Source organism: Oryx dammah, unplaced genomic scaffold, assembly GCF_014754425.2.
Source record: "Oryx dammah isolate SB20612 unplaced genomic scaffold, SCBI_Odam_1.1 HiC_scaffold_17, whole genome shotgun sequence".
In the NCBI taxonomy this organism is placed as follows: Eukaryota; Metazoa; Chordata; class Mammalia; order Artiodactyla; family Bovidae; genus Oryx; species Oryx dammah.
This window is the reverse complement of record NW_024070201.1, coordinates 63,911,467-63,929,697: the sequence shown is the minus strand read 5'-3', so window position 1 is coordinate 63,929,697 and position 18,231 is coordinate 63,911,467. Positions and strand designations below refer to the sequence as shown.

The following is an 18,231-nucleotide window of genomic DNA, read 5'->3' as shown; positions in this document are numbered from 1 at the left end:
CGAGCAGACCTGGAGCACAGCGTCTCCAGATTCACGTCTCTTCCATCCCCCATGAGGGGACACCCACACTTCCTTCTGTCTTCCTTACATATCAGACTCTCATTTAACACTGTCAGCAATACAGAAGCCTTTGGAACAGAACTCTGGCTTACTGAGATGGTAAAGTGTATATCATAAATGTGAGAAATTTCAGATCAAAGGCAATCTGCCCTGAGGTGTTAATTGGAATAAATTGAGCCAAATGGTAGTTCAACGCAAACTGAATGGAACCAGGTAGGAATTTAAAGGGTAAAAGGAAAATTTGACTCCTCTTTCTGCCATACTGGAACACGCTTTTTTCAAGTACTCATTTTACCAAATAAGTCCCAGTCCAACACATCCCTACTGACATCCATGGCAGCGTGGCTGGAGGGAGAAAGCTTGATATCTTGGTTGCCAGTAAAGAAACTCTATTTGTTGTTGTTTAGTTGCTAACTCGTGTCTGACTCTTTTGCGACCCCCCATGGACTGCTGCCTGCCAGGCTCCTCTGTCCTGGAATTCTCCAGGCAAGAATACTGGAAGGGGTTGCCATTTCCTCCTTCAAGGATCTTCCAGACCCAGGGATCACACTCACATCTCCTGCATCGGCAGGTGGATTCTTTACCACTGACCTACAAGGGAAGCCCAAAGAAACTCTAAACACTTCACCACTATCTTGTCAAAATGGCAGGAAGGAACCTGCGATTAAATTCTGAAGCCAGTATCTCATACTGAACAGTATCTCTGAAGGGAGTTAATCTCTTCATAAGGTCCCTCATAAGGTCAACATGATGCTGGCATGTGGTCATAAAGACAAGATGAACATGTCCATCCTAACCAGGCGCTCACAGAAATGCCATTTCTATATGCAGAAGATGTACACTACATCGGCTGAAGTGTTTTCTTCATAGTGGTCCTGCTTGAATCCTCTCTCTGGGGAAGAAAATGTCTAGGACTCTGCTTTGTCTGGATTTTAAGGAGCTAGAGCTAGTTTTGAGAGAAGAGGTGGAGTTTTTCTAAACCAAAGGTTACAGATAATCTGATGAGTTTGTCTAAATCAAAGGTCTGTGTAAAATGGTGAAAAATTGGTCAATAACTAGAGGAGATGTGGATATAGGCTCCCATCATAACGAGCCTGGTCTATCTAGTATCCCAGTCTCTGAAACACCTCCCATTCATTTCCCTTTCTGCATGCAGACGAGACTTCCAAAATGCAAATCTACTCAGGTTTAACTCATGTTTTAAATTATTTAATGCCCTCCCACTTCAAGAGACCTGTAAGGGCCCCCAGTGAGCTGGGCTCTGCTTTCTTTCCTCCACTCTTCTCTTGTCTAGAGCCATTCCCCAAGTTGTTCCCCGTCCCTGTAACAGCCCTGTCTCCGCCTCTCCTCTGACTGCCTCCTCATCCTTCAGACCTCCATTTACACAAAATCTTTTCTGGTTCAGTTCAGTTCAGTTCAGTCGCTCAGTCATGTCCTACTCTTTGCGACCCCATGAATCGCAGCACGCCAGGCCTCCCTGTCCATCACCAACTCCCGGAGTTCACTCAGACTCACGTCCATCGAGTCACTGATGCCATCCAGCCATCTCATCCTCTGTCGTCCCCTTCTCCTCCTGCCCCCAATCCCTCCCAGCATCAGGGTCTTTTAAAATGAGTCAGCTCTTCGCATGAGGTGGCCAAAGTACTGGAGTTTCATCTTTAGCATCAGCCCTTCCAATGAACACCCAGGACTGATCTCCTTTAGAATGGACTGGTTGGATCTCCTTGCAGTCTAAGGGACTCTCAAGAGTCTTCTCCAACACCACAGTTCAAAAGCATCAATTCTTCGGGGCTCAGCTTTCTTCACAGTCCAACTTTCACATCCACACATGACCACTGGATAAACCATAGCCTTGAATAGATGGACCTTTGTTGGCAAAGTAATGTCTCTGCTTTTCAATATGCTATCTAGGTTGGTCATAACTCTCCGTCCAAGGAGTAAGCATCTTTTAATTTCATGGCTGCAGTCACCATCTGCAGTGATTTTGGAGTCCAAAAAAATAAAGTCTGACACTGTTTCCACTGTTTCCCCATCTATTTCCCATGAAGTGATGGGACCAGATGTCATGATCTTCGTTTTCTGAATGTTGAGCTTTAAGCCAACTTTTTCACTCTCCTCTTTCACTTTCATCAAGAGGCTCTTCACTTTCTGCCATAAGGGTGGTGTCATCTGCATATCTGAAGTGATTGATATTTCTCCTGGCAATCTTGATTCCAGCTTGTGCTTCTTTCAGCCCAGTGTTTCTCATGATGTACTCTGCATAGAAGTTAAATAAGCAGGGTGACAATATACAGCCTTGACGTACACCTTTTTCTATTTGGAACCAGTCTGTTGTTCCATGTCCAGTTCTAACTGTTGCTTCCTGACCTGCATATAGGTTTCTCAAGAGGCATATAGGTTTCTCAAGAGGCAGGTCAGGTGGTCTGGTATTCCCATCTCTTGCAGAATTTTCCACAGTTTATTGTGATCCACACAGTCAAAGGCTTTGGCATAGTCAATAAAGCAGAAATAGATATTTTTCTGGAACTCTCTTGCTTTTTCCATGATCCAGCGGATGTTGGCAATTTGATCTCTGGTTCCTCTGCCTTTTCTAAAACCAGCTTGAACATCTGGAAGTTCACGGTTCATGTATTGCTGAAGCCTGGCTTGGAGAATTTTGAGCATTACTTTACTAGCATGTGAGATGAGTGTAATTGTGCGGTAGTTTGAGCATTTTTTGGCATTGTCTTTCTGTGGGATTGGAATGAAAACTGACCTTTTCCAGTCCTGTGGCCACTGCTGAGTTTTCCAAATTTGCTTGCATATTGAGTGCAACACTTCCACAGCATCATCTTCCAGGATTTGAAACAGCTCAACTGGAATTCCATCACCTCCACTAGCTTTGTTCGTAGTGATGCTTTCTAAGGCCCACTTGACTTCACATTCCAGGATGTCTGGCTCTAGGTGAGTGATCACACCATCGTGATTATCTTGGTCGTGAAGATCTTTCTCGTACAGTGAGCTGCCCCTCATTCTCCAAGACTGTCTCAGGAGCCCTTCCTAAAGCAGCCTAAACTTCACTTATTCATAGCACTTGCTCCAGACTATAAGTGCCCAGTCATGTGCTTGTCTCTCCTACTAGACTTAGGACTCACAAGGGCAGGGACCATGTCTGTCTTAGTTTTCACATATGCTCAGTGTATAGCACAGTGCCCGACACACAGTAGGGTCATGAGAAAAAGAGAGTAGGAGAGAGGGCGAGAGGAAGGAAGGAAAGAAATGAACCGCAACACCAAGGAAGCCTGTTCCTGAGGATGGCTGGAGGATGGGCCTGAAGGGATCCCCTGAAGCTCTCTGGGCTTAAAGCAGGGGCACTTGTACCACTGGCCACAGAGGACGAGGAACGAGATTGAGGCTGAGAACTACAGTCCCAAGGAAGGAAGCAGCAGGAAATACAGATGTGGGATAACATTTGGCACTAAGACAGGGGCTCAGGATGTGTGGAGGGAGAAAGGAAAAAGAAGGAACTGTATTTGTAAACAAAAACAAAGAAGGACCAAATCCTGGCTCCAGGCAGGTAACCTTGGGCAACTCACTTAGCTTCTTTCAATGAGAGGCTTGCATTAGATGAGTGACTTTCAAACTGAGTTCTCAGGAACCCTAGGTTTGTGCAGCAGCTGCCCCTCGGGGTCTACTGTAAGGAAGAGAGAAGTTTCACCAATAGATGTGGCCCCAACTTTAACCAGACAAAAAATGCTTTGTATACACTCTACCCAAGGCCCATCTGAAAAAAAAAGAAAGCTGTTTCTACTAAAACTAAAGTTTAAATAGCAGTGGCCTGGATGATCTTTCTGACAACTCCCAGCCTTAACAGTCCTGGATCCTATGTGACAGAGGGGCCCATCTGGACATTGCATTTTACTTTGTACAAATGCCCCTTGATCGTGTTCATAGCAGAGGTACAGCATTGCCTAGAGCCTGTTCTCACTGCTGAGCAGAAAGAAGCAAAGGTAAGTGAACTAAAATCCAGGTTCACTGAGGCAGAGGCAATGAAAAATTGCACTTTTAAATCTCATGTGGTGAAACAACTGCACAAAGAAGCATTTTTTTCTTCCTAAACAAAGTGTTGTATACCTATGATGTTGGGTTCACTGTATTGGTGTCTTGAGTCAGACACAAGGCTGTTATGGGTCAGAAATAAAGAATATTGGATCCAGAGTCCATTCAAAAAAAAAGGCAATCCAATTCCAATCAAGAAAGAACAATGCAAAAGTTTATCTATTCAGTCCACCTGATATCTAATTACCATTTAAATATAGTACCTACTGGTCTTAACAAGGTATTCGGAGTGTGCTACAGAATAAAGCAGAGTTACTGTCATTGTATACTTTAAAGTTTATCTTTATCTGAAGGTTACAGACAGGAAATAGCATAGATAGGGAGGGAGATGGGAATCTTACAAAATAAGATCTTCAAAGCCCCTGGCTTAAGATGGAGATCCCTTATCTGTACTGTTCCTTGGCTGGTCATATTTCACGGGGCCTTCAAAGGCCACAAATGTCACTCTACTTCAATTCTGAGAACACACAAGCCACAGTAACGTGATCTTACCCGGGTTCTTCCTCGTCGCCCTGAAAGAAACAGAAAGAAACAACATAAGATATCAGGATCAGCAGAGACGGATTGAGATTTTTTTTTGTTTTCCCTCTTCTCTCCCAATCTGAAAGCAAAGCTTGTACATTTATTGCAACAGAGACAAGCTAGTCGACATCTAAGTGCTAAGACAAGGGCTAATATAATCCTGTGTTCAAACTGCCCAGCAGAGATGAACTAATAATTTGCCCTTGCAAGCAGAGAAGTGAATGCATAGACCTAGGAGGCCTAAATAATAGCCTTGTCTTTTATTTGTATGGCTGGCAGTATTTAGTTTTGAGCAAACTGAGAGCCCAAAATAGCAGCAGGTCTCAGGCAAAAGCTGACCAGCTCCAAAAGCATCAAGCTGTTCCCCTCAAAGGCACACTTCAGCCTTGGCCTGGCCTCCTTTCCCTCCAAACATGAACACAGAAGCTACAATAGAGAGCACACTATGTGCACAAGGCTGTAAACTGGGGCTCGGGAAACTGGAATTCTAGTCCAAGCTCCGTTATTTATTAGCTACGAGCCCTTGGGCAAGCCAGCTAATTAATCAGGACCTTGATCTTCTTTGTAAAAGGACAGTTCTGGCATTTGATGAGCCACACCATTCTCCAGCCAAACAATGACATTTCTCTACTTCTCATCCACTCTTTACAAAAGCCATGTGTGATGGTGATTTTTCCAGGTACTGTATTCTGTGAGCCTAACTTTATCAGTGATCACAGCAGATTTCTTTGAGCTTCTTTTTGTGACCAAACAAGATTTTTCAAATGACACTCAAGCCTTCTCCAAGGGACCTCACTTATCTTTCTGGTGACAGAGTATCTTTGATGCCCTCCTCTTTAGTCATTCAGGATTGGTTTCAATAGAGACTGTATCTCTTAGTTGGAGATAACTCCCCGGGAACTTATTTGATTAATGGACAGACTGACTGATTGATCTTATAGGTATAAAGGAGAATGAGCTCTGGAGTCAGACACTTGTTTCAAATCTTCACTCCATTACTTGCTTGCTGTCCTACCCTGGTCAAATCATTTTGCCTTTCTTAACTTCAATTTTCTAATTAGTAACAGGGGTAAAAATTGTCTTTATAATATATAGGGTAAGCATGAAATTAAATGAAATAATGTGTACAAATGTCAAACACAGTGCCTAAGACATAGAATGCACGTAATAAAGGTTATTATCAACATCACTTAATGATTCAGTGTGATTCATCAGGAAGCTCTTACCTCAGGGCACTGAAGATAATAGACAAAAAACCCATCGTGATCTATCCTTCTAGGAGCTCCCATTCCCAAGCAGGGGAACTAGACAGAAAGTAAACTGTGCGTAAATGTCTTAAGGGTGCTACCAAAGTCATACACGGAAGGCTCGGAGAGTCAGAAGAGAAGTGATAAACACAGCCTCTCCCGGAGAAGGAGGAGAAGGCCCCACAAAGAATGTGGCATTTATACTGGGGAATAAGAAGAATTTTCCCAGGTTGAGAACAGAAGATAAACAGGGAGGGCACTGGACCAGCAAGAGCAAAGCCACCGCAGTTTATAAAATGCAGGTTTAAGGAATTTTGAGCTCTGTGAAACTAGAGAATGGGGATGTGTATGTGCGTGTCTTGGGCAGGAGATGTGGGGGCAGCAGTGGTGTGGGGGGGTTGGGGGGGTTGGGAATGCAACAGAGGTAACAGGACATGGCCACCGCACAAGCCTCTCAAGGACACCTGCAGTCAGAAAGGTGATTCTGAACAGATTACGCACTGGAGGTTAGATAAAAAAGGACACTTTTAGAAGACTGTTAAGAATCTGCACTATTGTTGAGGGTGCTAATCATCTAATGAGAGGTGGGGCAAGTGGTGGAAGGAGGGTACAGGGGTGGTGGAAACCTTCTCTTGTAGTTTGTTTGACTGGTATGTCTTATGGGAACTATAATCTAATGAAAAAAATCCATATAATTTAAATTTAATATGAGCTACATAACTATCAATGACATATTTAAACCTCAACACAATTTTCCAATTACCTTCGGGTGTTAAAACATAATTATCTAGGAGAACTGTAAGGAAGAAAGTATCCAGACTTCCTTCCATGAATGATTCAGAGAAAGTCTTCACAATCACCTATCTCGGTATAATGGTCAAGAGACAGGTTTTCTAAGTTAGAGAAACATGGCTCTGAATTCTGGTTCATCAACTCCAACAGTGAAGCTTTTGGCAATTTACTGAACTTTTCCAAGGTTCAGTTTCCTCATCTGCACGTGGAAATCCTAATTCTTACCTCACAGGGTGGCTACATGGATTCATTAAATGAGAAAATGTGTATAAAACATTAAGCAAGTGTCTAGCATAAGTGCTCAACAAATGGTGGTCATTATTGTACTTCTCTGAAATGTTATTTGATAACATTTCTAGGGATAGTGGGAAAGAACAAAGAAGATGGGCTTTGCTTTCATTCATCCATTTCTGCTGCCTATAGGTAGGTGATTATTTTTAAAAAGCAATAATCACTATCACAAAGCATAGGAAAAACAGGGTGAGAGTTTCACTTTTGAAGAAATGAATAAATGAATGCAAGAACAAATGCACACACATGTGAGGCAATTTTGAACCGGTCAGCAGACATTCAGAGGATTAGTAATCTTGCTAGCAAAAGGTGAGCCCATTCTCTTCCCACTGCTTGAAATGCCCACTCCAGTGTTCTTGCCTGGAGAATCCCAGGGACGACAGAGCCTGGTGGGCTGCCATCTATGGGGTCACACAGAGTCGGACACAACTGAAGTGACTTAGCAGCAGCAGCAATATTCTGAGGGCTAATTCCCATCCTTAAAGGTCAAGCCTCACTCGGAAAATTTTCCTCAATAGTGGTACAAATGAACTTATTTACAGAACAGAAAAAGACTCACAGACATAGGAAAAAAACTTATGGTTGCCAAATGGTAAAGGGATAGGGAGGCATAAATTAGAAGTCTGAAATTAACAGATACATACTTGCATTCATGCTAAGTTGCTTCAGTAGTGTCTGATTCTTCATGACCTATGGACTACAGCCTGCCCAGGCTTCCCTTTCCAAGGGGTTTGCCAGGCAAGAATACCAGAGTGGGTTGTCATTTCCTACTCCAGGAACAGATATATACTATTATATATAAAATAGATAAAAAATAAGGATTGACTCTATAGCACAGGAAACCGTATTGAATATCTTAAAATAATGTATAATGGAAAAGAATCTGGAAAAGAATATATATATATACACACACATATATGTGTGTGTATATATATCAAAGTGATTCAGTTATATAAATATATCATACTTACATATATAAATTTGATATATTTATACAACTGAATCACTTTGAGATACACCTGAAACATAACATTGTAAACTAACTATACTTCAATTTAAAACTGTCATTAAAAAAAAGGATTCTACATTCAACTTTCTTCAAATGTTATCCTCCTCACTTAAAAAGGGACTGAAACTGGACCTTATAAGTGAAACAGTATGAGTATGGTTTATGCCAGAAATGGGACATTCCACTCCAAAGAGCAAACTCATACTCTCAAAGAAAAGGCCTTAACTTGGAATCAAATAAATATACTGGCTATATATTTTGCTGGCTATATATTATACTGGCAAATAATTCACTGGCTTTAGAATAATCTTCATGAAAAAAAAAAGGCAAATAGCACTTGGGCAGGTAGGACACCTAGACATACTGTTTTTATCAGCTTTATTGAGGTATAATTTTTAATACTATAAAATTAACTGCTTTAAGTTTATATAAATAACTTTAAATTTAGAGTTAAGCAACTATTACTACAAACTTGCTTAAAAACTCTACATACATACACACAAGCACACAGACATGAAATTATCTTTTTCCTTCTTAACTTCTTTAAAAGCACAGTTTTAAGCTAAAATTATAGGTCTTGCAGTGTTCATTACATATATAAATTATATACATATGACAACTATAACATAAAGGATATGGAAAGAGGGTCAATTGACCTATATAGCTTCAAGCTATCTACACTTTATGTGAAGTGGTTTAAAATTAATTTTAAGTAAACTGAAAATTTAAAGATACATACTATAATCCTTACAGAAACCACTAAAAAATAATGCAAAATAATAGAGCTAGAAGGCCAATGGATATATTATAATGGGATTCAAGGAAATGTTTCAAAAATCCAAAAGAAAGCAAGAAAAGACAATGAGAAGAACAAAAACAGAAAACAAATCGTACAATGGCAGACCTAAATTTAACCATATTAATGATAACATCAAATGTTAATGGACATTACACTTCAATTAAAAGACAGAGATTACCAGAATGGATAAATGACTAAGACCCAGCTACATGTTGTCTATGAGAGACATAAGTTAACAATATAGACAGATTGAAAGCAAATGAATGGAAAGAGATAAACCACAAAAACAGTAAGCATAACACTAAACTGGCTTTACTAACATTAGATAAAATAGATATCAAGACAGAGCATAAACAGAGAAAAAGGGAATGTTCATAATGATTAAAGGACTGGTTCATCAGGAAGATGTAACCATCATAAATATGTATTTGCTTAGTGACAGAGCTTCCAACTATCTGAAGAACAGTTGGCAGAATTAAAGAAATAGATAATCCCTAATCATACTTGAAATGTGACATTCCTCTCTCAGCAGTAGGTTGAACTAGACATAAAAATGAGTAAAAACATAAATTATCTGAACTCCTAATTGCTATTTAAAGCACACCACACTTCAAACTAGAGAATACATATTCTTTTTAGGTGTGGATATGCATTCAACAAGAAAGATCATATGACAGGTCATAAAGCAAGCCTCAGTAAGTGTTAGATGACTGAAAGCATTCAGAATAGGTTCACTGTTGACAATGAAACTAAACTAGAAATAACAAGGTATGTAGGAAAATACCCTATATTTAGAAACTAAACACTACACTCCGAAATAATCAATGAACAAAAAGAAGAAGTCACATGGTAAATGAAAAAATATTTCAGACTGAATGATAAAGAAACCACAACATAACCAAGTTGTAGGATTCAACAGTGATTAGAGGAAAATGTATTGCTCTAAAAATTTACATAAAAGAAGAAAGTAGTAAAATCCACAATCTATTTCAACAGGAAAAAGAATAAGGTAAACTCAAAATAAGTAGGAAAAAGGCAGATGTAAGTAAAATAGAAAACAAAGAGTAAAATTAGCAAATCCAAAAGTCAGTTCTTTAAAAAGACTAATAAAATTAATAAGATATAAGTTAGACTGATCAAGGATAAAAGAGGGAAAATCACAAATTATCAGTATCAGAAATGAAAGATGGGTTACTATTCTAGAGACTGCTGCTGCTGCTGCTAAGTTGCTTCAGTCGTGTCCAACTCTGTGTGACCCCATAGATGGCAGCCCATCAGGCTCCTCCGTCCCTAGAGACTACAGACAATTAAAAAATATAAGAAAATATATAAACAACTTTATACTAAAAACTAAAACAATTTAGGTGAAAATTACAAATTCCTTGAAAATTACCAATTTTAACATTTCAAATCAATGTAAGATGAAAAAATTTGACTAGGTCTATATCAAAGAAGTTGAATTGGCTATCAAAAACCTTCACATAAAGAAACTCTATGGCAGATGGTTTTGCTTATAAATTCTACCAAATATTTAAGGAAGAAATAACACCAATCTTACAAAAACTCTTCCAGAAAACAGATGAGGAGGAAATAACTTCTCAGGTTGTTTTCTGAGGCCAGCACTATCCTAATACCAAAGCCTGACAAATGACATTATAAAAATATAAACTTATAAATGAATATCCCTCTCTGAAGAGGGCTTCCCTGGAGGCTCAGACAGTAAAGAATCTGCCTGCAATGCAACAGATCCAGGTTCAATCCTTGGGTCAGGAAGATCCCCTGGAGAAAGGAATGGCTACCCACTCCAGTATTCTTGCCTAGAGAATTCCATGGGCAGAGGAGCCCAGTGGGCTACTGTCCATGGGTTCACAAAGAGTTGGACGTGACTGAGAGACTAACACTTTCACCTCACATCTCTCTCTCAACACAGACATAAAACTCTTTAACAAAAAATTAATGAATTGAACTCAGATAATACATAATGAACAGGTGGGAGTTTATCTCAGGAATGCAAGGTATAGTATTGTAACGCAAGATTCAACAGTGTAAAATTAACCAAAGTAATCAGCCATCACACCATAATAATGGAAGAAATTCACTTAATAATTTCAGCAGATATAAAAAAAAAATCTTACTTCTAACCATGTTCATTGAATTATTGTTTCCCATGTCTAATGTCATTTCTCTCATTTCAAGATTTTTTCTTTGTCGTAAGTTTTTGGAATTTTGATTTTGATGAGTCTAGGTATGGATTTCTTAGGTTTATCTCTCTTGGGTTCATTCGGTTTCTTAAATCTTTGGGTTTATATTTTTTAGAAATCCCTTTTCCTCCCCTTGCTGGACAAGTGACGTATATGTCAGAGCTTTCTTTATTGTCCCACAGATCTCTGAGATTCAATTCAATTATTTTTCAGTGTTCAGACTGAGTGTCCATTGATGTGTCTTAAATTCACTGATTCTTTCCTCTGTCATTTCCTATTTGCCATTGAGCCAGTCCAGTGAATTTTTCATGTCTGTCATTGTATTTTTCAGCTTTAAAATTTCATTTGGTCCTTCTTTATATCTTATATTAATATTTCTTTCCTGAGATTTAAAAATATTTTTCATTTGTTTTCAGCAATTGTTACTGCTTATTGAGACATTTTTATAGTAGTGACTTTAAAATTCCAGTCTGATAATCCCTAGTACTGTGTCTTCCTGGTGTGGCCATCTCCTGATTTTCTTTCTCATTAGAATTGAGATTTCATTGGTTCTTGGTATAATGAGTAACTGTGAACTATATCCTAAACATTCTAAGATCCGGTTACTAATTATATCTTCTATTCTAGCAGACTGTCAACCTATTTAGGTTCAGAACACATTTCCTAGATCACTTTTACGGCTTACGGTTCACATGTCATTTGAGTCTATTAAACTTCGGCAGTGCCATTCTGGTCGCCTCCTTCAGATGACAGAGCTCCCGTCTATAGTCTCCGTCAGTGCTAGCTCACGAGGAGGAGGGGAATCAATGTATCACTACCAAGTGAAAGGGGAAGGTATGATTCTACTCACTGAGTCAGCTGGGGACGGGTACTGCCTAGTTAATGCAGGGTGAGAGGGAGGCGGTAAAGCTCCATCTACCGTGCCCACATGGGAGGGGCGATATGAAAGTGAAAGTGTTAAGTCACTCAATTGAGATCCCATGGACTATAGCCTGCCAGGCTTCTCTGTCCATGGAATTCTCCAGGCAAGAACACTGGAGTGGGTAGCCCTTCCCTTCTCCAGAGGTTCTTCCCGACCTAGGGATCAAACCCAGGTCTCCTGCATTGCAGGTGGATTCTTTACCATTTGAGCCACCAGAGAACCCCACAGGGGACAGTTTGCTATTTCCTTCCTATTATTGCAGAGGAGTGGTAGAAGTGAGAGTTCCACCTTCAGGCTCCATAAGAGTTAGGCATCACTTAATTACTGCGAGGGATCGATACAAACTTTTACCTAAAGACTCCATGGAGAAAAAAGGACACCCCATTACTTTGGGTGAGGGTGCAAAATAGGGTTTCCCTCACTTGCTCCACTACTGTGGTATCAGCTGGGGCTGGGAAGGGATGCAACTTTTTTCATGGTGTCTTACACACCAGAAAGACACAGTATTAGGGATTATCAGATGAGAATTTTAAAGCCACTATTATAAGCACTAGAATAGGCAGAAATGATTAAAAGGTTTCTCTTCAGTTGAACTGCCCTTTTCCAAGTCCTTTGGCTATAGAGCAGGTTTTCTCTTGGAGATGTTCTTTTTGTCTGTGCTCATTAGATTTCTAGCTTGCAGAACACCCAGGCCAGGATATATAGGAAGCAAGAACCCTGCCTCCACACACCCCCTCCCCCCACCCCCACCCCCCCCCCGCACCAAGAAAATCCTTGTGGTGTGGCTCTTCGTATCCCAAGATCCCTGGTCAGTCTGCCATCTTTTCTCCACTTTTGAGAATCTTCTGCTAGGTGACTCAGTGTTTTGTCTACGAATTTTTGCTGTGATCAGTGGGAAGGAGTACAATGAAAATGAATTTACTCCATCTCGTTCAGAACCAGAACATGCAATTTGTTTTTAAACGTGAAGAAGAACTAAGGATAGAAGGTTGGAAAGATGGCTATATACATAAAATGAATCAAGTACAGTAAACTGTTAATGGCAGAATCCTGGTGCAAGTGTATGGGTGTTATCTATAAAATTCTTTCAACTTTGCTATATATATGAAATTTTTCATAATAAAATGTTGGGTAGGATTTTCTGATCAAAATAAAAATTCAGGAAATTTTTAAAGACCTATACAATGCAAAGAGAAGCAAACAATTCCTCTGTTGAGTGAAAGAGAGGTACTGGAAATTTGCTATGATCAGTAAGTTACCACATTAGCTGGAATGAGCGGCTATTAGAGAATAACAGCTTTGTGTAAAAGCTTTAGCCAGATGTATGCTACTTCTCATTTTTAATAGCTTACTGTGTCCATTGCCTGGTCCTTAGGGCTTGTCATCTTTGCACCCCTAAGAGCAATTCCATCGGAGTTAACAAGCATAGTGAAACTGAGCTACTCAAGTAGTTAAAGGACAATTAATGTTGGGGAGGGGCTAAATTCTTTATTTGAAATGAAAATAAGAGAGAGGGTATCTCTTCAAAATGGAATCTTTATTTCTGAAAAAAAAAATAATCGACACACAGAATAAATGTGAAGGGTCCAATCTGAGCTGAACTGGGGACAGAGTTATGTCAATGACTTCTTAAGGCTGAACCTTTGTTTGTTTGGACTTTGGACACAAAGACCACTCCATTATTAAAGAAAAATTTTAAATAATTTTAAAATAAATGTATTATTATTTATAATTAATTTTTAAAAAGACACACAGTGACCATTTCCACAGAGTAAAGGGTCTTAGGAATGCAAAGCAGTCCAGGACACTGATTCTTCTTATTCTTCCCACAGATATAAACAGGACATTTGGCAGATGGTAGGGAAAAGCACAGGCACGGGAACAGGATGGACTGAATCCTGGCTCTTTTCTGCTAACTAAATGACACCCGGTCAGTGTCTACAGTTCTTGGCATCTCAACAGCCCATCTGTAAAATGGATACAATGAACACTGAAATAAGGATTGAAATGAAATGATAACTATAACATGCTCTCTCACCTATCTAGAAATGTATTTAGGCACACACTTTGTTAATTCTGGGGAGGATGAAATGAAAAGAACAAGTGCTATCCTATTCTGTTCACACACTGATGACAATCAAGAACTCTAGATGAGTGAAACAATGGTCTCTCACGTTTCCTGTCAGGAGGACACCAGCAGTACCCGCCTCCTAGATGGACCCTGGCTGCTTTGTTGGCTGGATTATTCTGTGGCTGGGCTCTCCTGGGCCAAGGCAAAATTATTTGTTAAGGCTGAGCTGACTGAGTCAGCAGCTATACTAGAAAGTTCACGGGACTCTCCTAGGTTTTCTTCTAGAAAGGCCTACCCTAAACCTACCTGGCATGAGCTTAACCAGATTTTTCAAAATAATGGTATGAAACCCCATCAACAACAGCCTCTTTCAAGTGGCTGAAATATAAGTTTTACATGTGGGCTTCCCAAGGTGGCGCTAGTGGTAAAGAATCCACCTGCCAATGCAGGGGCTGCAAGAGATGCGGGTTCAATCCCTGGGTCTGGAAGATCCCTTGGAGTAGGAAATGGCAGCCCACTCTAGTATTCTTGCCTGGAAAGTTCCATGGACAGAGGAGCCTGGCAGGATACAGTCCAGGAGGTCGCAAAGAGTCAGATGCTACTGAGCACATGCATTTAAAAAAATGGCCACCTTAATTTTTTTTTTTTTTTTTTTGTTAGCAATAGATTCTAAATGGCTGAATATGTTGTTTGGTAAAATGTCTTAAGATTCTTTTATTCTTGTTACAAAATAACAATGAATGTAGTGACTAAGACTGTCATTTAACATTTACCTTGAGTCTTTCACTGCTATCTTTGATCCTCACAATGCCTGAGCCCACATGCCCCTCAATCCAATAGTCATGCCCCCAATTTATGTAATTAGCTTCATAAAAAGACCAGCTGGAGGCACCTTTTCACTATTCACAAAATGAGTCCAATCTTTTATTTTGGCCTGTTTTATGCTCACTTCCTGACATTCTCATTCAACCCAGTTCTCATCCCCATGGTGACTTTATCTATAGGCTCATTTAATAATTGGGAATCTGTCAATTGTCCTCTTCTTTGGCTCTGATTTCTGGCTTCCCTCATTACCTGGGAACAGTATCTGCCCCATTGACTACACTCCTTTAAGGCACAGTGTATACATATTTTGCTAGGCCTAGTTTTTGAGTGCAAACCTGAGCAGCCAATATTTCCAAACTGCTTTACACACCAGTCTAAACACTTTCACTTTTCACTTTCATTCATTGGAGAAGGAAATGGCAACCCACTCCCGTGTTCTTGCCTGGAGAATCCCAGGGACGGGGGAGTCTGGTGGGCTGCCGTCTATGGGGTCACACAGAGTCGGACACGACTGACGTGACTTAGCAGCAGCAAACACTTATGTCCTATTGTAGCTTTCAATCCATTCATGTTTAGGGACCAAAATGGGGGAATTTCCAGAATTAACAAACATGGCAGTCAGTTTCTGCCTATTTTTCATGCTACTGGTTTATGACAAGCATTCTCCTTTACCTCCGCCTTTGGCTCAGCTGATTCATTAGAGGTATCAAGTTGTTCCTTGGCTTGGGCCATCTGAGTCATCAATCTATCCATATGGGACTGGATGTCAGCCAGTATCTCAGTCACATGAGCTGTGGCCATTGCTTCCTGGATATCCACTAAATGAAGGGCCTTCTGCTCTTCATCCGCAATCACTTTTTGAACTTTCTTAAATTCTTGCTGTATAAACACCTTCATCTGGTCCCGGGTTACCTACAGAACAGAGACAAGTAAGAATACGTTGGACATGCAAAGACATGGGAGAGTAGGGCTATTATTCTAAATGCTAGGTAGCCCTGGCCACAACACAAACCGTGGGTCCTATCCAATCCCAAAGTTTTGGGAATATCCTCAGAACAATGTTTCTCGGATATTGTTAATGAATTTCCTGCTACTCTTTTTGCTTTTTTCATTCTTTAGGAAGTTATTCCTTGTCCTTCCTTTTTACTTTTTTGTTTTCATACCAGTAATACATTACTTTTTAAAAATTTAATAGGTACTATTGTTCTTGTTTAGTTGCTGAGTTGTGTCTGACTCTTTGTGACTCCATGGACTGTAGCCATTCAAGCTCCTCTATCCATGGGATTTTCCAGCAAGAATACTGGAGTGAGGTGCCATTTCCTTCTCTAGGGGATCTTCCCCACCCAGGGCCTGAACCCATGTCTCCTATATTGCAGACAGACTTTTTGTGTGTATTTAAAAAGACAGAGAGAAATTCCTCTTCTCTCTCTTTCCCAATACCATTTTCCTCCTCAGTGGGTTAATTACTGTTAACAGTCTGATACATGCCTCTCTGGTCATTATGTGTGTGTGTGTGTGTATATATATACATATATATACAGGCATACCTTGAAGACTCACAGATTCTGCTCTAGACCACCACAGTAAAGTGAACATTACAATAAAGAGTCACACAAATTTTTTGGTTTCCCAGTACATATAAAAGTTATATTTATACTACACTGTAGTCTAATAAGTATGCAAGAGCATTATGTTTACAAAAATAATATATATACTTTAATTTAAAAATACTTCATTGCTAAAAAAATGCTAACCATCATTTAAGCCTTCAGCAAGTCATAAACTTTTTATAATGGTAACATCCAGATCACTGATCAAAGATCAACAAGATAACAGACATAATAATAATGAAAAATTTGATATGCTGCAAGAATTACCACAATGTGACACAGGGGCAGAAAGTGAGCATACACTGTTGGGAAAACAGTACTGCTCAATGCAGGGCTGCTGCAAACCTTCAATTTGTAAGACACGGTATCTGCAAAGCACAATGACGTGAACCACAGCAAAACGAAGTATACTGTACACATACAGACAATGACATTGCTTTTATGTAAATGGATCATGGTGAACATATGGTTCTGTGTCTTGATTTCCTACTTAAAAAGTTAGTATATACAGAGCAACTTCATTCATTGTATTATTTTTAATGCCTGTATGAAACGGGTATATATAGGTATGGACATCTATATTCAGAGAGATAAAAGAATAAATATATCCATTAAATATTTCCCTTCTTTATAGAAATACAAGACATTTCCAAACTTTTGCTTTTATGAACAGGATGGCAATGAACATCAATGGCCATACCTCTTAATATTTGCATATGAATTTCTTTAGAAACCTTTGGAAACACTGAATCAATTTATATATATATTCTAAAACTACTGACTGACACTGCCAAACTGTCCTCCAAAAAAAAATGCACCAATTACATTCCCACAGTGTGTGAAGTATGCATTTTCCTACACTTCCCCCAAGAGTGGATAATATCAAGTCTTTAAATTTTTACTCTCTGATGAGTGAAATATATTATTGTTTTAGTTTTCAACAACTGTGTAGAATAAATAAACTATGACTCCGCTGCATTTGGCTAGGGCATAAGGCAAAGAAAATGAGAAAATACCAAATCTGAACTTCTAAATGCCATATCTTGCCAGCAACTACACGTATCGATGTTTCCTCATAACCATGTTTATTTTATGAGTGTTTTTAAGCAACTATGCATACTGAGTAGCTGCGCTAGGAAACAGGGAAGAGGCAGAACAGTAGACAAAAGGACAAAAGCCAGTAGAGAATTTTAAAGCTGAAAGAGAAAGTAGCTGTCATCTAAGTGAACCCCCGTCTTTCACAGATGAGGAAGCAGACCCAGCTGTAATCTTGTAGGAGACACTGAGTTCCCCAATCTTCTCGCTCCCAGTCTGGTGCTCTGTTCACTCTGTCTGTCAGAAGGGAAGTCAAACTGGGAAAACCTAAAAAGAAGACTAGGAGAGAAAAAGACTACAGGAGAGAGGAAGATGAGGCCATTTTCTATTAGCCTCTTAAAAACTGAAATAGGCTTGATACTTTAAGCAGCTTTTGTAACACTGCCATAAAAACGTCAAGGCAAAATAAGGCCTGAAGTACACGTATCCATTCACACCGCAAGTGACGAAGTGACGTAAGCCCTCATGAATTCACATACTCTTTGCAGGAACTCTCCCCAGTGCTAAAGAAAAGGGGAGAGGGAGTGTTAAATGTTATTAATGTCCCTCCAAGTTCTTTATCAGATTGAGAACTGTGATATGTTTATTTATATAATTCCTTTTTATTTTTAGTGAATATATCTCAAGGGTGTTATGCTTTATGGTAATCATTTGTCAGTGAATCTGGATCTCTACCCTTGAAATAAATT

At 39.6% G+C, this 18,231-nt stretch overlaps 1 protein-coding gene across 1 annotated transcript in view; it reads right to left on the bottom strand.

The window, feature by feature from the left end:
* The window catches only part of TRIM44 (tripartite motif containing 44), a 110,993-nt gene that overhangs the window by 54,341 nt on the left and 38,421 nt on the right, over positions 1-18,231 (bottom strand). The window contains exons 3-4 of the mRNA XM_040259026.1: positions 15,510-15,749; positions 4,651-4,670 (exon numbers count right to left, since the gene is read on the bottom strand). Coding sequence (XP_040114960.1) covers positions 4,651-4,670; positions 15,510-15,749 — 260 coding nt within the window. The remainder of the gene's footprint in view (positions 1-4,650; positions 4,671-15,509; positions 15,750-18,231) is intronic.